Consider the following 22,562-nt stretch of genomic DNA (forward strand, 5'->3'; position numbering starts at 1 on the left):
TAAATGGAGAGATATAAAGTATTCATGGATCAGAAGATTCAATATTGTTGAGACATCAGTTCTCCCCAAATCGATTTATACATCAAAACCCCAGTAGGCTTTTCTATAGACATTGACAAGCTAATTCTAAAATTCATATGGAAATAAAATTTAGAATAACTAAAACAACTTTGAGAAAGAACAAAGTTGAAGAACTAACAGTAACTGATTTCAAGGATTATGAAGCTACACCTTCAAGGCATTGTGATAGTAGTGTAAAGATAGGCAAAAAGACCAAAGGAACAGAATACAAAGTTCTGAAGTACAGAGATGTGGAGAACTGACTTTCAGGTTCAAAGGCATTTCAGTGGAGAAATGATAGTCTTTTCAACAAATGATGCTGGAACAACTGAATATCCAGGTGCAAAAAGAAAAAAAAAAGAACTTCCATCTAAACCATATACAGAAATGAACTCAAATTGGTTCAAAGATCTAAATGTAAAACATAAAACTATAAAACGTCTAGAACAAAACAGGTGAAAAATTTTATGACCTTGAGTTCGGCAAGATTTCTTAGCTACAACACCAAAAGCATAATGCATAGAAGAAAAAATTAGATAAATTAGACACCATCGAAATTAAGAATTTCTGCCCTGCAAAAGACACTCCTGAGAGAACGAAAAGATGAGTCACAGAATGGGAGAAAATACTTAGCAACTTACATATTGGATAAAGGACTAATTTCCAGAATATATAAAGAACTCTCAAAACTCCAGAAAAATATACATAAACGATTCAAAGATATACAGATGGAAAATAAGCATATGAAAAGATGTTTGACATGATTAATCATTAGGGATGCTACAGTGAGATACAACTACACACCTATTAAACTATCTAAACTTAAAAATACTGAGCATAGCAAATGTTGGCCGCAACGTGAAGAAAATGCAGCTCTCATACACTGCTGGTAGAGATGTAAAATGATCAAACCACTAGGGAAAATAGGTATTTCTTAAAAACTTAAACATACACTTACCAATGATGCAGCCATTCTACAGGCAGGCATTTACCCAGGAGAAATGGAAGTATACATCCATACAAGACTTGTACACAAATATTCATAGCAACTTTATCTGTAATAGACAAAGACTGAAACAACTCAAATGTCCATCAATGGTCAATACATAAATGGTGGTACATCCATATAAAGGAATGCTATTCAGCAATAAACAGAAGTGAATTACTGATATAGACAACAATATGGATGAAGATTAAAATAATCATGCTGAGTTAGAAGCCAGTTAGAAAAAAGTATACACTGTATGATTCCATTTACATAAAATTCTAGAAAATGCAAACAGAAAGCAGATCAATGGTTGCATGGCAATTGGGAAGTGCAAGGAACGATGGGAAGGAAGAATTACAAAGAGACATTAAGAAACTTTCTGAGGTGATGGACATTTTGATTTCCGTGATGTCTTCATGGTGTGTATGTATGTGTGTGTGTGAACACAGATTATTGCATGTCAATTATACCTCAAAATGCTGTTAAAAGAAATGATATTAATAAGAGAGACAATTGGGGAAATTTGAATAGCAACACTTTATTAGGTAATATTATTGTGTAGGAATTTAATTTCTTCAATACTGTGTATTAACAGTATCATCGTTACACAGGGAAATAATTTTTAATATCCAGAGAGGAGGGCATCTAGCTGACAAGAGAGGGATCGCAATTGTGGCAGATGCTGTGGGACGCTGAGGAAGATGAGGCTAGAGCAGTGACCAATGCGTGACGGCACGGTGAAGACAGTCATTTGTCAGGTGACCTGACAAAGACGGTTGGAACAGACTGCTAAATGCAGGGCCGTTTCCGCATACTAATCTCACGCAATCCCCTCAACTAGCCTTGGCGTAACAGAAAGTTTCTATTAGCTTGCCATATTGGAGGGGGGATGGCACAATTTAAGGTGCAGTAAGTTGTGTAATAAACTGTCACAATAGGGTCCTACAGAAATAGTTTTTTAAACTGCAAAAAATAAAGCTTGACCCTTCCCTCACAACATATATGAAAATTAACTCAAAATGAATCATAGACCTAAATGTAGATATACAACATCTGGAAGAAAACGTAGGAGAAAATCTTTGTGATTTGGGGTTAGACAGTGGGGTCTCAGAGAAAGATTTCTTAGATTAAGACACAAAAAAAGCAGAAACCATCTAAGAAAAATTGCTAAGGGACTCCCCTGGTGGTTAAGACACCGAGTTACCAATGCTGGGGGCCCGGGTTCGATCCCTGGTCAGGGAACTAGGTCCCACATGCATGCCTCAACTATGAGTTTGCATGCCACATCTAAGAAGCCCATGAGCCGCAACTAAGGGGCCCATCTGCCACAACTAAGACCCAGCACAACCAAATAAATAAATTAAATAAATATGAAAAATTAAGAAAAATTGCTAAATTAGAGTTCATCAAAAATTTAACACTTCTAGTTTTCAGAGACACTTTAATATAATGAAGGTAAGTCACAATCTGGGAGAAGATATTTACTAAACACATATCTGAGAGCAAGGACTTTTTCCATTGCTTTTTATATAAAGCACTCTTAAATCTCAATATAAATATCCAACTAAAAATGGATTTGAACAGACACTTCATTTAAAAAGATATTTGCACATGAATAGACACTCAACATCATCAGCTATTACCGAAATGCACAATGTGGCAAAAACCACGAGATTCAACTACACACCTACTAGAAAGGCTAAAATGTTTTTTAAAAAACAAATATAAGGATCAGGTGAAGATGTAGAGCATCTGCAACTCTCATAGACTGCTTGTGGGAAAGCAACATGGCACAGGCACTTTAGAAAACAGTTCAGCAGTTTCTTAAAAAGTTCAATAGGCACTTAGCATATGATGAAGCAATCCCACCCTGAGGTATTTTACCCCAAAGAAATGAAAACATATGCTCACACAAGACATATGTTCACACACACATGTGAGGGTTTTCAGAGGCTTTGTTCATGACAGCCAAAAAACTAGAAGAAACTCAAATGTTCATCAAACGATGAATGCGTAAACAAACTGTGTATCCACACAACTAGAATACTGCTCAGCGCTCAAAAGGAATGAGCTACTACTGACAGGTGCAACAAAACAGATGAATCTCCAAAGAGACTGGCTAAGTGAAAGAAGCCAAAAACAAAAAGCTACATACCACATGATTTCATTTATCAAATATTCTGGAAAAGGCAACATTATATGGACAAAAATCAGATTGGTGGTTGCCAGGGGCTGGTAGTGACAGGAGGATGGATTGACTACAGAGGGACAGGAGGGGTCTTTTGGGAGTGCAGAAGTTTTCTTTACCTCAAATGTGGTGGTGGCTATAGAACTATACGTTTGTCAAAACACATCACACTGTATATTTGAAAAGAGTGAATTTTGTTAAATGAAAATTATACATAAATAAACCTGACTTAAGAATATAATCAAACAAACCTAAAAATACATTTGAGTGAAAATCAATGTAAGAAAAATCAACTTACAGTGTTTCCAATTCAAGGGTCATCATGAGGATGCTTTCAATTGCTGTGACACTTGTGCTGTTCCCATGTCTCTGAAGGAGAAGCCCAAACATGCATGATATAAAACCCAAAGACAAAATTTCTAAACTGAAAAAGATACTTAACATGTGATTACTTCCACTTTGGCTTCTTACTTGCCATAGATGATAATTCCAAAGAGCTCTTTTGGAAGAAATTTAAATTTGCATCATCAAATTAATGACCTTGGTGCTGAACAGTACAATCATTTTCTATTATCCTCACTTCTCATTTTCAATTGCATCTACCTCTTTTGATCACTCTTTTTAAAAAGAATAATGTACCCCTTATTCCTTTTTGCTTTCTTGGATAAATACTATTCCTATATGCATCTTCATGTTCCCTATCTATATGTGTTCTTCGACACTGTTCTCATCCTCTGCTGGCTCTCTTACCCATATATATTCTTTCTTAATCCTTTTCTTTGCCAGTAACTCTTATTTTCAATAACCCAGTTAAAATCCAAAATATGACTGTTTAGCCAAAGTACTCAATTTTTGACGAAAGTAAAAAGGAGCAGAAATTATCTCATGAGCCATGAAACTGTTACAATACTTACAAATATTTTAATGCTGGCACTTTAAAAAGACAAGAATCTTCAACTGTCGGCAAAGGATTACGATTGAGAATTCTGAAAAATGGAATGGAATTAAAATTATCTGCATTTTCAATTACTTCCATGAAAGTTTATAGTCATTTTTTTGGTATGGAACTTGAAGGTTAAAAAAATCATTTTCTGTCTTTACCTACAAATCACCCTTAGAATCTGTAAAACACTCTTTCACTGGGAGCTACCCAGGTCTCTAGATGATAAAGTGGAGAAGAGAAACAAACAAACAAACAATAAAATAGAAAAAAAAGTGGCTAGCAAAGAAAAAATATGCCAGAGTACTTTTCACGTTAAAAACCCTCGAAGTGACTATGCTGGTAGGAAGCCCTTGCTCTGTAAAAAAGTACTATTTCTAGTGTCCTCCATAATTCAAGGTGTTTTTCTTTCATCTCTACAAATTTTGAAAAAATTCATGATTTAAACTACCCAGCTAAAGACAAAAATAAGGCTAATTCCTTGGTTCTGGAGCCAAAGAAGAGATAAATCCAAGAGGAACTGGTGAAAGCCATACTCCCATCACATAGTCCCGTGTGTATTCTTGTGCCATAGCCTTTGTTACTGTGTACGTAATCAACTGTTTACTTGTCACTCTCCTAGATTGTCAGCAACTTGAGAGCAGGGACCACACTTTATTGTCATTATTATTCCTGTGCCTGACATAGTGCCTAATATTTACTAGGCATTTAATAAATGTTTGCTGAATAAATAAATAACATTTTGTTTATATATCAATAAAATAAACAAATTAATTTTGGGGAACAAAATTTTATTCCAAAATTTTGGAAGAGATTTTCTTCATAGTTCTTTCTTTCTTTATTTTTTTCCCCCTTAGTTCTTTAAAACAAATAAGGGGGAAAAACCTGAAAAGAAACAGGAAGAAAGAAAAGAATATCTGACTTTAGGTTAACTCTACTCAAGAATTATTAGTGTACATTTGCAGAATATTATAAAGATAATTATCAAAACTAATATCTTTTGAGTTGCCATGCATATGTGATCAGCATTTAACATTTCATCTTCACAGTAACCTTATGTGACATATATATTACAGAATTGTACAAATGAGGAAACTGTGGCACAGAGAAGTTACATAACTTGTCTTAAGTCATCAAGCTCGTAAGAAGCAGAGCTGGAATTTGAACTCAGTTCTGACTCTAAAGCCTGTGTTTAACCTGAATGAAAAAAAGGGGGAGGGGTTTAAAACATCTGTTAATTTTTTTAAAAAAATTATTTATTTATTTATTTATGGCTGTGTTGACTCTTCGTTTCTGTGCGAGGGCTTTCTCTAGTTGCGGCAAGTGGGGGCCCCTCCTCATCGCGGTGCGCAGGCCTCTGACTATCGCTGCCTTTCTTGTTGCGGAGCACAGGCTCCAAACGCGCAGGCTCAGTAATTGTGGCTCACGGGGCTAGTTGCTCCGCGGCATGTGGGATCTTCCCAGACCAGGGCTCGAACCCGTGTCCCCTGCATTGGCAGGCAGATTCTCAACCACTGCCCCACCAGGGAAGCACCTAACCTTAATTTTGACAGCACTAAATATAGAAATACCTTTTCAAACTTCATCTACCCATCTGGGAAAGCCTCTATGTGAATTATATTTTCTTTCTTTCTTTCTTTATTTCTCTTTTTATTTATTTTTTCCTTAATCATCTCTCGTGATAAATATTTAATTAGCCTATGGCCATTGAGACTTTATAGATTTTTTTTAAAAAATTGCAGGAAAATCAGGAAAAATGATGGAGGAAGGATATCTGAAAATTCATCCCTGCACAGAAGCAACAATAACAACAACAACAAAACTGGCAAAAATGGTCAGAATCAACTTCTTCTGAACTCTGGAAATTTAACCAACATGCTGGCAGTCAATGGGGGAGCTATTTATTCAAGGAAAACAAATTAATTTCTGTAAGAACAATGAGATCTGTGTTGCTTTAACTTGCCCTTGACCTTTGGTCTCCATGCCAGTGGTAGCGTTGAAAAACAGCCCACATCCCTGGTACCAGAATGAGCAGCATAGACTGGGAGGTCCTTCAAAGCCTCATTCCCAAAGAACTGTCATTGTTTTACATGTCTGGTGGTCCCCTGGAAGACCTCACACTTGAAAGTCTTGCCTTTGACCTGACTGAGGGCTGTCTAGTGAGAAAAGCCTCTGCTCAGGTGGCATTTCTGGAAAACATTTTCAAGCAAATATTTTAACATGGCGGTGGCATGAGGCAATGGATAACAGTTTGGGGCAAAAAACAACCCAACCGCAAAGCTTTAAAAGAAAAGCTGAGGAATGAGATGTCCACAGAGACTTTGAAATGTTCCAATGTATTCCTGGGAAACTGGAAGACCATAAGACATATTCCTGGGCATCTAGGAAAATAACTGTTAGCATTAATATATGAGTTCAGCAAGGTTGTAGGATATAAGATCAATATTATTTCTACACACCAGCAATGAGTAATCGAAAAATAGAATTTAGAAAACAATTCCATGTATAACAGCATCAAAACAAATATAATACTTAGGGGAATATTTTACCAAGTAAGTGCAAGATTCACACTGAAAAGTACAAAACTGTTGAAAGAAATTGAAGAAGATCTAAATAAATATAAAGACATGCTGGATTCATGGACTGGAAGATAATCTTATTAAAATTTCACTACTTCCCAAATCGACCTATGGTTCCATTGCAATTCCTATCAGAATCCCAGCTGACTTCTTTCCAGAAATTGCCGAGCTGTTTCTAAAATTCATATGGCAATTCAAGGAAACAGAATAACCAAAACAATACTGGTAAAGAACAAAGTGGGAGGACTCACACATCCTGGTTTCAAAACTCAGTTCAAAGCTACTGCAATCACAGTGTGGTACTGGAATAAGAACAGACATGGAAATCAATGGAACAGAAATGACAATGTAGAAATAAACCCTCATATTTATGGTCTATTGATTTTCAACAAGGGTGCCAAAACAATTCAATGTGGAAAGAACAGTCTTTTCAAATGATGCTGGGATAACTGTACATCCACACACAAAATAATGAAGCTGAACTCCTACACTTCACACCGTATATGAAAATTAACTCCAAATGGATCAAATATCCAAATGTAAGAGCTAAGGCTATAAAACTCTTAGAAGAAAACACAGGAGTAAATCTTTATGACCTTGCTTTAGACAACAGTTTCTTAGATATGATACCAGAAGCACAAACAACCAAAGGAAAAATAGATGAATTGGATTTTATAAAAACTAAAAAGTTTGTGCTTCAAAGGACACTATCAAGAAAGTGAATAAACATATGGAATGGGAGAAAATACTACAGGTGGGAAGAATAAGATGCAGTTGGGAGAAGAAAAGTATAGTAGTTGCTAGGTGTGACAATCTCAAAATTTTGAACTATTACAAATGAAACAGCCACCCTGAATCACCCCAAAGGGCAGACCCAAGTTATTTTTGCTTTTAGTGTTTATGCCTTTCTAAATCTGAGAAGCTGCCAGGATTCTAGTACATAGCAAAAAGGGAGGACAACACCCTCAAGTGTGTAAGCTTTTGTGTGTACATAGCTATGTAAAGGAAACCAATGCTAGCTGACTGGGGGAGCATTAGGGCGGCTCTGTGACTGCAGCTCAATTTGCCTTCATAGTGTGGCCACACCTCCCACACTGATATTCTCAACAATGGGGTAAATAATTCAATAGGGATAAGGCTTTGATTTTCCTCTTATTCTCTCTTCGTGCTTATGTTCTTGGTACAATATTGATATACCACGGACAAGCCAGCATGTGAATGTGCTCTGTCTGGTTAAGTTATATAGCCTTTCTACATTGTAGAGTCCTTCAGTTTCTAAAATCATGGAGCTTGTATTGTTAGATCCAATGAAGTGACTAAAGGAATTTTTAAAAATAAGCCATCAGTCTGGACCTGCATAGGTGAATGAAGGGGAAACACTTTACAGTCAGAAAAAAAAAAGCATACTTAACATTTAGGATTATCAACCACTGCCGGTTTTCCATAGTATATTTCATTCCTGATTTTATCTGAAAGAGATATGATTACTACCACCATTCAAAAAGTGGTACTTTATTAATTAATAAGCTCTTGGCTCATCTTTGAGGTAGATTTCGGATTTAAAATAGACTACCACACTGCTAACTACTTCACCTGATATTTCTCAATAACACAGAGGCTTCATTCAAGAAACCTACTGACTTATAATTACCTGACACCTGGATGTGAATCAAGGTTTTGTGGGGCCTGAACCTCATCTACTTTGGGAAATCCTATCTAATAAAAACATGCAAAGTTATGAATACAAAAATCGCTAGGACCCCTCTCAAGACCTTGGAAGGGACCTATGCAAGTGAGGAGCCCTGAAGCCTAAGGTTCACTGAATTCATGATAAATCCACCTCAGCTGGGGCCCTTTTCCAAACTTATTTAATGCAGGCAACTTATAAACACCCCAGTAATATGTCATTATAGGTAGTAAAATGATTTAACTCCAGGGTGGCATCTTCCCTTGGTGGCTTGCCTTTGGTAAGAGATGCAATAAAGTTTAGATCTCACCATGGCAAATGTTTCCTGAAGCAAATTAGCTTTGTCTATTAGAAAGACTTAGTCCAAAACAAAGACTTACTATACTGTGACAATCTTTTGAAAGTAACTGTGAATGAGTTTTCGGAGTACAGTACTAATTTATTTACAACACCAGGTAGTTCTGATTCTTTCACTACCTTTTTCTGTCATTTAAGAGGAGCACAAATTCCAAAGGAACAACTTGGTGCCTCTTCCATTACAAATCTTTTCTAACCTACCACCCATTTTCTACTTCATCACCCCCTCCCTCACCTTGTTACCCTGCTGCATAGATGCTAGAATGGCTCTCATATATGTTTTCCCATCGACATCCATATTTCTCCTTCCAGTATGAAAGCTTCTTGGGGACAAAGTCTCTGTCCTATGAGTCTTTGTATCCCCAGCACTTAGTACAGTGCTGACAGACAGTGGGCATGGCACTCAGTGAATGTTCTGGAATGAATTCATTAATTTTTAAACTGTGATTTATTTATTTCCACAATGTATTTTCCTGTGTTGCCTACATAACTATAGTGAAACTCTAATTCTTATAAGGAACTCTTAGTGTTATAGGATGTTTAGGAAAGGTGGTGAGTTTAAGACGTTGTACTGACGCTACTAAAACCTCCTGGTGAAGGGTCCTCACGAGCCTGCTCTCCGGTGTGCTAACAAAAGAAAAACCGACCCTTGGTGCTCTCTCCCCAAGGTATGCATCAGCAAACTAACAAGGGAAAGGAAGGAGGCCGCTAAAGATAGGCATCTGCAGGAATTGTTAATCCAGCTCCAGACACAGCCTCAATGCCTTCATTAACCCAAAATGTATGAACTGTGTGAAACTGGATTTCTGAACCACAAGACAGGTAAGAGAGTCTTTTCCAAAGCCAGGTGTAGAAGAGCTCTTTACCTTGAGTCTAAAATCGCCTTCAGGCCGTTGAACGTACCCACTATCATTTCCTTGTGTCATGAGAAATCAGAGAAGTTTTGAGTTGAAGGGGTGTAAAACCCACACTTCTTATTGAAGAGTAGTCAGCAAAGAAAATATATTGAATTAGGCCACAGCAAAGTATTTTCTTTATATTTTTCACACTACAGCTGAACACAAACAACATCTTTTTCCATACCTCAAAGGTTCCTACTGGCCACAGATAATTCACTTCAGCAATATATGCTTTTTTGAAAAATAATGTTCTGGGAGGCTGGGGAGAGCCCTGTGGTGGGTGTTCAGGAATTCTTTCTGCTTTACCATTTAAAAGAGCTAATAATGGTTGGGGAAGCACCCACACTTTTGCTCCCTGAAGCATACCCTGCTAAACTTAGTTCTCTGCAGCTCTGTGTTGCATACATTTTAAGAAGTTAGGAACTTTGCACATGAGCAGGAATCAAAGTGAAATTCAAAAGTGGAACTTCCTGGACCATTCGCATATTGGAGAGGCATCAGTGGGATTCCATGACAATGCTAATCTTGAGTGTTTTTGTTTGGTGCCTTTTATTGACCGTGCCAAAGATCAGTACTATGGAAAGCAGAGCCTTTCAAATATATGAGTTAAACAAGTCTCTTGGCCTCTTTGTACCTTAGTTTCCTCATTTGAAAAAAAAAATAAATGGCTCTCAAGACATACTTTCCAGAATTCATACTCGGCTTACTTACACCCAGCTAACCAATAACTGCATGATTGTTTTTACACACAGTTGTTTACATGTATTCATCTTCTATTTCACTTACAACTTGTGTAAAAACTGCATTCCATGCCAGGCCTGAAACGTTCCAAAGCTCAGTTCTGGGAGTAAATTGCAACCAAGATTTCTACAAAAAAACACACGAGCAGAAGAATTAGAAAGATAGATATTCTTTCAGAACATTTATCCTTTGGCAATAATTCTAATTTATATATGATGAAACATAACATCACTACTCCCTCCATACACTAAAGAAATCTCACTGTGGGAGATATTATGATTTATACTTTCATGATTATACATGTGCTGCATTAGATACCAAATACTAAATGCTCATTAAATACTTGTGTTAAGTGATCTTTATTTCTCTAGCTAGGCCGCACTATTGACACTTTGGGCTGGATAATTCTTTGCTGTGGGAGGCTCTCCTGTACACTGTTGGATGTTTAGTAGCATCTCTGGTCTCTGTCCACTAGATGCCAGTAGCATATACAGTTCTGACAAGCAAAACTGTCTCCAGACACTACCAAATGTCACCTGTGTGCACAATCACCCTGGGTGAGAACCACTGCTCTTGATACTGGCTGATGTTGGGTGCTCAGCATGGTCCTGCTCTGTGCTGGATCTGTCACCTCGGGATACAATGGAGACTGAGCTACAACTTCCGTAAGGAGCTCTGGAGGCCGAGATGGGGTCTTCTGCTGGACTGGAGAAGGTTCAACCTCTTTAGTGACCTGTGGATTTATGGGAAGTGCCAGAGCCAGAGATTTAACAGTGACATTGTACAAGTTTGACTGCTGAGCTTCATTTACCCCATGATGAACACATGGTCAAACTACAACCTCCTTAAGTGTCTCCAAAGGCCGGGCGAGGGCCTCCTGAGGACTTGAAGTTTCTAGTTCCTCAGGGGCCTCTGAAGGCTGGGATGGAGCCCCCTGCGGAAGTGGAGGTGGTTCTACCTCTTCAGTGGGCTCTGCATGCTGAGCCTGGGCCTCTGCCTGGGGTGAAAAAGATTCAACGTCCTCAGGGGTCTGTGGATGCTGAGCAGGGGCCTCTTGATGAGGTAAAGATTCAGCCTCCTCAGTGAGCTCTGGATGACGAGTTTGGGCCTCCTGCTGGGATGCAGACATTTCAGCTTCCTCAGGGGACTCTGGAGGTTCATCTGGGCTCCCCAGAAAATCCCTAGGTATGCTCTCCTCAGGATAAAAGGCATCCATACTGGGATGTAAATAATCACCCTGCAACTGTTATTCTAGATCCTGTGTGTTTTTTTTCAAATTGGCCTATAGTTCCAACAACAACTTTGGCAAGCTGTCGATGCTGAACTAGATCTTTCTTCAGGTTTGGGGGTGAAACAATAAAGCTCATTGGTTTTGAGCTCTTACTACCTAGAGGTGGAACAAGTATTTCAAATGATTAGTGACCTTCAGCCTGATCTAGACCTATGTGTTTAGTCTTACTTTTGTATCGAGGAGGCAGAACCAAGGGCTGATTCTGATCCCACTCTAGCACTGGAACCGCCTCTGGGAGCTTTTGATGTTGGATTTGCTCGTTATTCAGATACTGATGTGGAACAGCAAACTGATCTGGCCCTGTAGGGAGCTCTCCAACGGAACCCATGTCCGGGTATGGAGCCTCAGTCTCAGTCAACTCCTGATGAGGTGGGGCCAACATCTGGACTGGAGACGAGGACGTCAAGTAATTAAAGCCCCTGCCTTCTGCCAGGGGTGTAAGGGCATGGGGCATTTTGGGAGGGCTGTGTCAGGCGTATGAAGACCAAGACTCGGTGAGCCGCGGGGGGTAGGGGGTCACCTGGATGGGGCCCAGGGCCCACTCCAGAGGCTGAACTGCCTGGACTAGAAGCCACAGTCGTTGCCATGTGAGGAGGAGCCGTGGGGCGCAGCAGGGACACAGAGGCACAGCCAGGACATAACATACGGCCGCTCCCAGGCACAGTGACCCAGGCCAGTGAGGAGCCAGAGCCACATCGTCCTTCAGAGCCGAACTGAACCGTTATGCCAGCGCTGCAACGCGAGGGCTCACCGTTAGCAACCGTTAGCAACCGCGTGTCCCTCCCCCACCTAATGTCCCACCCGTTATTTATGACATCTGTAGTTACTCCACCTTTATTAGGCTCCTGCGGAGATCCAATGCACACCACCAGAGTGAGCCTTTTTCCCAGAGTCCCCAGGGCACAAGCCACCCTTCCCCTTGCAAAGGTGACAATTACCTCCTTCCGGGCTCCCTTCCCAACCCCGCCCTGCCCTCCCAGGGCCCAAACAATGAGGCGGGATTTGGGCTGCAGACCCCAGTGGCCACAACCTCCAGCAGCCCAGGGGTGGAGGGGAGTTGGGAAGGATGCAGAGCTTCCCGAGGAAACCACAGGATGTGCATTCTGGGAAATTCAAAAGTGCTAGTCCAGTTCTGGCAATCTGAACTCTTCCTCCTCAAAGCTGAAGTCTGAGAGACATTCTTCCTCCCTTTGGCTACAGGGCTGACAAGAAAAGTAGCTGACCTGCAAAGTGAGCACCAGTCAGGGTGGCGGGAGGGGAACACACCTTACAATTATTCTAAAATGTTGCCATTTCCTCCAAACTCTCAGTATTCACGTCTCATTATCAATTCACCACTCTGTTATCAGAGGTTACCACTGAATCAGTGATGACTCCAGAACATCTATAGGAGGGGTTTGGGGCAGGTGAGCAATTCATCCTGGGAAAGAGTGTCTAAAACCAAGTGAATGGCCCTTTATATTAGCATGGGAAGACTTCCCCCATCCCACGTTGTCTCAACAGAGCCATTAATCTAGAAAAAGCTACTGTGTCACTTTTCAGAGGTCTACCCTGTGTGCAGACATGGAGAAGACACTTAGAATGTTAAAGTCAGCATGTTAAGTAATTTTCTTCAAATACTATAACTAGCACCCAGTTTACTTTCTTCACAGTCCTTTTCATATTCTATTTAATTTTAGTCCTTTTTAATTGTCTGGTACACCTGTAACACCTAAACTCCAAGAGAGAAGGAGCTTCATCTTATTTCCAGTGCCTAGCACATAATGGTTTCTCAATGGAACTGATTCCAAGATTGGCCTCATTTAGGAATGGATCTGTTGTTATAATCAGGTTTCCGAAATCTTTACTATCAATACGGAGTCCTTTCCTCTCACATTTCACAGGAAGCTAGACTTCTTAAAGTCCAAAACATGGATACGTTTGAAGTTTCCTTGACTGATTTAAATTGAATTAAAATAATTATTTCGTACAGGAAAAACTTTCAAAATTTTTACATTTTTCAGAACATAACCACCTTTCCTTTCTCTACTTTCTTCCCTTCAAAACAAATTTTGCAACGTTGGGGTGAGTTAAATAATCAGAAAACTAGCCCCAAAATAAGCTCTCAATGACATGAAACACATTTTTTTGCTCCTTTTAAATAAAAATCCTATATACAGTACATTAATGTTTTCTTTTAGAAATTAAGTTGACAACTTAATCCCTAATTTGAGGCATCCATATAACTGGTTTACAGAAAGGTTCTTCAGCAAAATATTTAACACAAGATATATGCTGAGATCTGGGTAATATACCTTACTTGAAAGGCATGAATAGTTTTAAAACACTGTAGCATAATCACACTTAAGGCCATAGTTACTTTGTTCCCAAATCCCTGCAATTCTATTTGAGGGGAGTTCTAAAAGGCCTGTGTCTTCTCCTGTGTCCACAACTGTAGACGTACACTGATGGCCCTCAATCCTGCTCTCCAAACTTCAAATAACGGGCCAGAGGCAAGGCTCGGGACTTGGAAAAGTCCTAGAAATTCCCTGCCTCAAAAGCAGTTTCAGAGTTTCACATTTTCCTAAGGAAGACAGAGCTGAGTAGACATGCCAAAGTCTTCCAAATCCTGCTGCTTGTTTTGAATTATGGCTACACTGGCTGTGTTGAGTTTGTATCTCCATATACTTGAATTAAATCCTGTAGTTCCTCTTCAGTTCTAGCATCTGTGACCTCTTCACAGGGTCTATAGGCCACAGCTATTTTACCACTTTCTGAAATAAAGTTAACAAGGATCAATTCAGAAGTTTTCTTGTTCTAAAACTTCCTGTATACAATGGTAGCACCCAATAATTAGACATTCTTTTGATTTCTAAAAGCAGAAAATAAGAGCATTTTCCTAGAAGTTCCCTCATCTGACACTCCAGTTTTTATCATAATTATTTGTGAAAAAATATATAAGAAGTATCAACTTTGGTTCAAAAACCTTTATGATCTTAGAAATAAGAACTAAGGAATAATGACATAGAAATTAAAAGCTGTGGAAACAAAAATGTTCAATCACAATACAATGAAATAGGAAGGCATTAGGTGGGGGTCAAAATGAGTTCAAACCTGGAGAGATACCACTGGACTATAATAGATACTTCATATTAGAAGCAAGGCAAGGGCCTACTCCTTGGGACCAAACTTCTACCAGATACAGTGAACAAAGCTTTGGAGACAGAGACAGAGAGAGACAGCATTTGAACACTCTACTGGCAGAAACTGGCCCATGTACCTTTTGGACAATACAGCTTTCCTCAAGGCAAGCTAGAGCCACCAGGCTTTTTGTCTACGGAGTTTGGAGTACATATAAGGAATACCTTGGCATTATTAGGAACAAACAACCCAGACATTTAGTTTGGTTCTTAAAGGTTGTTACCCAGAGTTGACAGCTGATGGAGATTCTGCCTGATGACCAGGGAAGTCAAACTTCACTGGAAGGACTGCCCAGGCTGGAAGGCCAAGACCAATCCAGGGTCAACTCTTACAAGCAAATAAGGTCTCTGACAACTTAGCTCGGATTTTCTCTAAGCCTGAAGGGCTGTGAAGCAGGGGAGCAATTCTGTTCCGGGAATCTACTCATCATGAAGTTTCCTTTGGGCACAGGCTGTGACATTCTCACCGCTGTATAACTCGATAGGGAACACAATCAACACTATTCAATAGCATGACCACTTTCAAGGCCCACAAAAACGTAGCCAATTATTATATAAGAATCATATTTACCCAATATATCAGAAATGAAAACTGAAATTAAACTGATTTCAAAAACATAATCTAATAAACTCTTCAACAAGAAAACAACGATAATAATAATAGTCAGTATATTTTCTCTGCTTACTATGTTTCAGGCATAGTTCTAAGCTTTTTACATTCATCATCTCATTTACTCTTACAATATCCTCCATGAGGTGATAAGCTGTATTACTAGTCCTATTTGCAGATAAAGAAATTACAGCTTAGAGATATTAAATACCTTCAAATGTCTCTGGCTAGAAAAACCTAAAATTGCAACAACAACAACAACAACAAAATCTAAGAGACAAAGTTAGGACTCAAACACAGGTGTCCAAGGCTTATAATCACTGCACTATTCTGTAAGAGAAGCAAGCAATTGGGGAAGAACTGGATCAAACACTTTCTGTATGAACTGAGGCAAGTCACTCTACATCTAAACACTGGGGACAATAATATTTGCTGTCATTTTTCTCATAAATGCCACAGAGAACACATTTAAGACTGCTGCTGTGAAAGCATCTGGTGAGCGAAAGAATATGTAATGTTTTAGACAACCATTATTTTCATCCAATTAACTTTTCAAGTAACTTCATTTGCTCACTGAAACTGAAGTACTTCAAGGACAATCAAAAAGGTCTTACCTAAGGCCACAATCAGCAGTTTCTGGAATGCGTCTGTCATAGCCTTCTGAATAGCAAGCTTCTGGGTTACCTTCCTTTCCATAAGGAATGATAATGACCCGAAATCCAACCAAAACAGATGAGTTTAAAATGCCTGTCTGCATAACTGATTTCTAGGTTATGTGTGTAAAACTAAAAATGCATCTGTGATTCTTAGATCATTATCTTAGTGATTAAGGGCAGGCACAACACTGGGGTACGGGTGAATGTCTCTGTTGTAGGTATACCCTGGCATGGCACAATTTTACTGCTCAGATCTATTCTGGAAGTTCCTAAAACACTCAATGGGAAATGCAAACCAAGAACGTGCACAAATCTCATACTACTCACAGATTTCAAATGGACAAGCTGAGGCTGCACTGCTACAGACCCTGCTCTCCTGTGAGTAAAGGGCTGGATTCATACAGTGAGATAGATTTGGTGGTAGTGTAGATGATCTGGCCTCTCCTCAACCATCACCCACTCAGGTGGATGGTGGAGCCTCCTCCACTCCATTCGCTAACAGCTCTGCCTCTGAGTTAAAACCCTAAGCCCAAGTGCCATGGATTCTAGGAAAAAACTCAGTACCAATGGGAATCCCCTTTCTAGGGATCTACATTAACTTTTTCTGCTCAGGCCCTTCTATAGGAGGCAAAGGACTGAATATTTACACAAGAGTTTATTTCAATCTTTAGACAATGATTTTCTTGGGATAACTGAAGGCCAGAAGACATCTGTATTTGAAGGAATATTTTAGCACATAACAAATTATTAACAACAACAACAACAAAAACTCACTCATTTTCCTTCCTCCTAAGCTTCTTGGCAGGCGGTCAGTTCTAAAATTCTAAAGTTTAAGGTGCTGTCAGGTATTGCCTAAGATAAAAACCTATATTGTCAGGCAGAAAAAATCTGCCCAGGGCATTACTGGCTTAGAAAAGTGATGATGTGTCTGAAAAGGTGAGTTTCAGAAAGAAAGGAAAAAAAGAGAAATCCCACTCCCTCACCTCCCCACACACAAACATACTGGAAAACAGACCTTCCTCCAACTTATGCAAAGGTTCCTCAGCCATGACAACTCCGGGACTCCTGCACTCATGGGAGGGCAACACCACCTCTAAAGCACAGAAGAACTTCAGGCTTTGCTTCTGAATTGGTGTCACAATAGCTTCATTTTCCCTTTCTTCAAGGTTAGAAAGATCCTGAAGCTCTTAGGATTATGAATTAAAGGCTAGACTTCAAAATATCCTGTTGTTAGAAATAAAAACAAAACTCCAGCAATCCCAGGTAATAGTTTAGGTATGCAATAGCTTCAAAATCAAGTTGGGACTTGCAAATGAATGACTAGATATGGACAACTATTTTTTATCATATACCATACAAATACTGGCGAAAATTATGGACACCGCCATCCAAGTCATTGAGATTATCACTAATTCTAGGTGGCAGGCCAATGCTCACATACTTCCATGTGGAAGGCTCTCACATCTCCTCCCCATAGCCCTGTTCTATTCTTCTCTCTAAAGTCTAGGAGTTCAATGTTGAAAGGAGTCTGGTTAGTCAAAGAAAATCTACAGAGTTCACCTTGATGATCCTTCTTGACCACCCATTGAAACCAAAGTAGTGATTTGCCAATTCTTGGCATCTGGAGCTGTTTAGGGCCAGCGTATTATGTTGAACTGCCTTATGTCTGGTGCCAAGACGAACCTAAAGACATAAAAGTCCTAAAAATATCACAATCCTACATAGAGACTTGTTTTGGATATACCTGAGATTTATCAATACCAATTTCCTAGAGTGGTTGTGAAGATTAAGTAGGACATTTTAAGCAATGAGCTCACAGTCAGCCCTAAATAAATGTTATTTATTATTTTTAAGTCACTACTTTTCTGCATCATTTCCAGGGCCCCTGATTAACCGGAAGGTTCCCTGACCTCTGGTGGTGAAAGTGATGATGAAAACAACCAAGGAAGCCCAGCAGAAGCCTATCATGGGGCTGGGGGTAAGCAAAGGAAGTGAACTGTTTTACTTGTCTCATCCTGTAGCTCCTGCTTGAGAATATGACCTGAAGAGGAGGTAAGATGGACCTGCCACTGAATCAGGACCTTAATCTGTAGCACCCCCTCCCCAAGTTACTAACCCCTGTTAGAAGAGGGAATACCTATACCTCTATAAATGTAAATAAAGCAACCAAAAGAAGTAGGGGTTCATCTGCATGAACAAGCTTCTTGGAGAGTGCAAATATTTCCAGTCTTAACTCTCTAAATAACTTACATATTACTGTGGATTTTTTACATCACTAGTTCTTTCTTAAATATCTCTTTCCACTTTGAACAGGGTGTAGTATATAAATATACTCATAAAAATTCAAATAATACAAATAAAGTCAAAGCATTGTTAATTCTTTATTGATTGGTTTGTGCATCTTCCTCTGTCACTAGTTTATGAGCTCCTTAAGTGCTTGAAGGAACCATATATTATTCTTACCTTGTTACCAGAAGCAAGCATAGATCTTGGCATATAATAGAGGAGTGATGGTCTGTTGACTGAGTGAATGAACGAGTACATAAGAAAATGAAATTACTTTCTCCAACTGAAGCTGCCTGCTGGGAAGGAGAAATGAAGACTAATTTTTAAATGTTGAGTGTCGCATGAGAGGCTAGGCCCTGTACGGTGAGTCATAATGGAGCTGTCCTGGACAATTAGGAAGCTTCAGAAGGGCTCTGAGCCCCTGGTAGTAGAGACAGTTGACATCTGGGATAACTTTGCCACAGTTCTTGCTGGCAAACATTTCCCTTCGTGCTACTGAGAAAAACTCAGATACATTAGGCCTTTCCTTCATTTTATTTTAAGATGTTATTCACTTTTCTGTATTTATAAAAATACAGGGGGAAAATGATAAGAATTATGTATACATGCCAATGAATAAAGGAACACATAACTGGAACTTCCCTGCTGGTGCAGTGGTTAAGACTCTGTGCTCCCAATGCAGGGAGCCCGGGTTCGATCCCTGGTCAGGGAACTAGGTCTCACATGCATGCTGCAACTAAGAGTTCACACGCCACAGTTCAGGAACCTGCGAGCCGCAACTAAAGGAGCCTGCCTGCTGCAACTGGGGAGCCCTTGAGCCGCAACTAAGGAGCCAACCTGCTGCAACTAAGACCCGGTGCAACCAAATAAATAAATAATTAAAATTTAAAAAGAACACATAATTAAAGTAGGTAACAATATCGGGGGTGTGGGTAGTAAACTCAGGCTCTGCATTAACAAAAGAAATCTAGGGCTTCCCTGGTGGCACGGTGTTTGAGAGTTCGCCTGCCGATGCAGGGGACATGGGTTTGTGTCCCGGTTCAGGAAGATCCCACATGCCGCAGAGTGGCTGGGCCCATGAGCCATGGCTGCTGTGCCTGCACGTCCGGAGTCTGTGCTGCGCAACGGGAGAGGCCACAACAGTGAGAGGCCCGCGTACCGCAAAAAAAAAAAAAAAAAAAAAAAACAGAAGGTGCAAAACTGTTTCCTATCCCAGACTCCTATCTTCCGTCTAACTGACACTTCAGAGAATCAAAGTCCACACCGTGTAGGATTTTTCCCACCAGTACAAAACACTGGCTCAAGGGCAAGTTCGAACTGGCTATTAATTCAGTTCAGCAAACATTTCCTGAGGCCAGGCCCTGTGTTAGCAGCACTATACGCAGAGAGGAAGCATGCCATCACTGCTTTCAAGAAACTCAGATTCTAGCAAGACAGGCAAAGCACAAATGGAAAATAGCAAGAAATACCTTCCATCTGCCGAAAGGCATGAGCTGCCCTCAAAAGAAGAACACAAGTTCACTGTGCAGAGATGATAGGGAGAGCACAGGGGAGTTTATCAGAGAGAATGCACAAGAAGTCACCAAGACAAGAAAAAGCACATGATACACTCCAGGTGTGTCAGAGAAAGAGGGAAAGGAGCTAAGAATGCCCTCCAATGCCACAAGAAGTGAGGGCTTTATTCCATAGCAATGGAGCATGATGGGAGGTGTTTAAATAAAGGAGGAACCTATTGGGCAGTGCAGTGGTTGGGACTCCGCGCTTCCTCCACAGCGGAAAGGGGCGGGGAGAGGGTTTGATCCCTGGTCGGGGAACTAAGATCCCGCAGGCGGCATGGTGTGGTCAAAAAAAAAAAAAAAAAAAAAAAAGAAGGAACCTATCATGTAGAAGTCCTGTGAACAACTGGTGATAAGCAGGCATTGCCATTAATAACAGACCACTAAGCAGTCCAAGTAATAGAGATTGAGAATTCAAGCGCAGCCTCTCCTGAGCTATACCACTCATAATGCAGGGAGCAGCAATCCTGGGCAAAGAAGACCTAAGATCCTCTGACCTGACAGTCACAACACTGCTCCGGCGGACCACGCTTGCAGACCTCCCACCACCATCTCTGTCGGTTCCGAGACTGCTCTTCTTGCCTCTTCCCACCCTCGCTCACTCTCCCCACTTTCTACCTCACCAAACGGCCCCAAGGTACAGGTCTCCTCCATCCTTCCAAAGCTCAATTTATGCCACTTCGCTTTTAAGAAAGACCCACGTTAGTGCCTGTTTTCCCAACCAAAAGAAATCCAAGGAGGTATCTATTTTCACAAAAAAGGGGGGAAAATGAGAACAGTGCCCGGCATGTGTTGTGCAGCAGCCCGTACAGAGGCAATTCGCACTGTGCGCTGCAAAAGCGGGTGCAAGGGGCACCACCCAGCTCCTTTCTGGGAACCACACTCAGCACCTCAGCATCAAGCCACCATAGCTTTGAACTGTCACTGAGCTTCTGTACTTTAGCTCAATTTATTTTGTGCATCCGTTAGCAAGATGTGTCCTATGGTCACTGCTTCTTCGCTTTACGCCACTTCGGCTTATGAAAGGTTTCATGGGAACGCTTTGCTTTCAGTCATTGGGGGGAACCCATACTTATTGTCCTCCCGCCTCCCTCCAGCCTACGCATCCACTCTCGGCCTGGCCTTTCCAGCTTTGAAAAGACAACCTGGCTCCGCCCTCTACCGCCTATATACTGCAGTGAAAGATGAGGGGAGAAGCTGACAGGCAGACAAAAGGCAGCAGCAGTGAGTGAGGCCTGACGACAGACAACGGAAGAGTTCCAGGCCCCTTCAACTTTTGAGATGTTTGGTATAATAAAAAATGTAGAAACACCTAAGGGATGGGATGAGAAAGAGCTCAAAATGGACTTCAGTATTTGTTAGCATTTGTTAAATATGGGTGGTACATACACGGGCTACAATGTAATATTCTCCACTTTTCTCAGTATGAAATTTTTAATTAAAAAAATACCAAATCACGGTTTTAAAAATTACAGGATATTTAAAATGTTTATACATTTGACAAGTTAATACAACACAAAAAATGAAATCTAATTGTGTAATTCACAAGGTAATCCAACAAATATTTAGAGTATTGTATCCTCAGGCATTACATGGCCTCCCTTTAAACTTCCTCAGCTCTCCCTCAGTGGGCTATAATTCCCAGTTTACTTTAAGGGAACTTCAATATTTAAGTTATGGTTGGTGTTTATGTCCCTTATACAAACATGCATTAATTTGGGGAAATCAATTATCAAACAAACATCAAAAGTAATCATTTCTACATTACTAATGTGACTTTGCCCATTAGAGATCAGAATGGCATTACAAGATCATCAGTCACTTATTCTATAGGCCAGAGTTGATGCTATTGACATTTTGGGCTGAACAATTCTTTGTTGCGGAAGGCTGTCCTGTGCTTCATAAATGTTTCAGCAGCATCCTGGCCTCTGACCACTAGGTGCCAGGAGCACGTCTCCTGACTTACGACAACTAAAGATGTCTGTCTCCAGACATCAGCAAATGTCCCCTGGGGGGCAAAATCATTCCTGGTTGACACCTACTGATATAAACAAGCATATAGTGTTTGCTTGCCAAATAACAGCAACAGAAGATGGATAAATCCATGGATTCCAAAGGTCCTAGAATTAGCAAATCTTCTCTATAAAACTCCTAGTCCACATCTAGAGAATATTACAAAAAGAAGCAAAATGAAAAGAAAAACTAACAACACATGAGCTAAAATCTTTACTAGGGACAGAACACAGCATAGTGATCCAAAGCACAGACTTGGAGCCAGAGGACTTACATTCAGAACTCACCAGCTGTCACTCACCAACTGTGTCACTCACCAGCTGTGTGACCTGGAGCAAATGACTTAGCCTCAAGTATCTCAACTTGCTCACCTCTAAAATGGCAAGCAGACAACTAATACCTACCTCCTATGGTTATTTATTTTCACTTAAGAATTAAGCGAAATAATACGTGTAAAGTGCTTAAAAGAATGCCTGGCATACAGTGAGTGCTCAGTAAGTGTTAGCTATTGTTATTTCACTAAAATTCCATA

At 40.2% G+C, this 22,562-nt stretch overlaps 1 protein-coding gene and 1 long non-coding RNA gene across 2 annotated transcripts; both read right to left on the reverse strand.

Annotated features, from left to right (window-relative positions):
* Positions 1-627: 627 nt before the first annotated feature.
* Positions 628-4,194, reverse strand: LOC308611714. Its single transcript, XR_014015017.1, has 3 exons — positions 4,151-4,194; positions 3,535-3,605; positions 628-1,115 (listed from the first exon to the last, which is right to left on the reverse strand). It is a non-coding gene; the product is annotated as an uncharacterized lncRNA (long non-coding RNA).
* Positions 4,195-12,851: 8,657 nt separating this feature from the next.
* LOC308611717 (RAD52 motif-containing protein 1-like) lies at positions 12,852-18,659 on the reverse strand (the record flags this gene model as incomplete). Its single annotated transcript, XM_081260394.1, has 6 exons — positions 12,852-12,953; positions 14,398-14,483; positions 16,134-16,220; positions 17,179-17,359; positions 17,736-17,858; positions 18,639-18,659. 6 exons carry the CDS (start codon positions 18,657-18,659, stop codon positions 12,852-12,854), a joined length of 600 nt encoding a protein of 199 aa, XP_081116520.1.
* Between the last annotated feature and the right edge of the window lie 3,903 nt (positions 18,660-22,562).

Source organism: Mesoplodon bidens (assembly GCF_964165515.1).
Source record: "Mesoplodon bidens genome assembly, contig: HAP1_SCAFFOLD_297, whole genome shotgun sequence".
In the NCBI taxonomy this organism is placed as follows: domain Eukaryota; kingdom Metazoa; phylum Chordata; class Mammalia; order Artiodactyla; family Ziphiidae; genus Mesoplodon; species Mesoplodon bidens.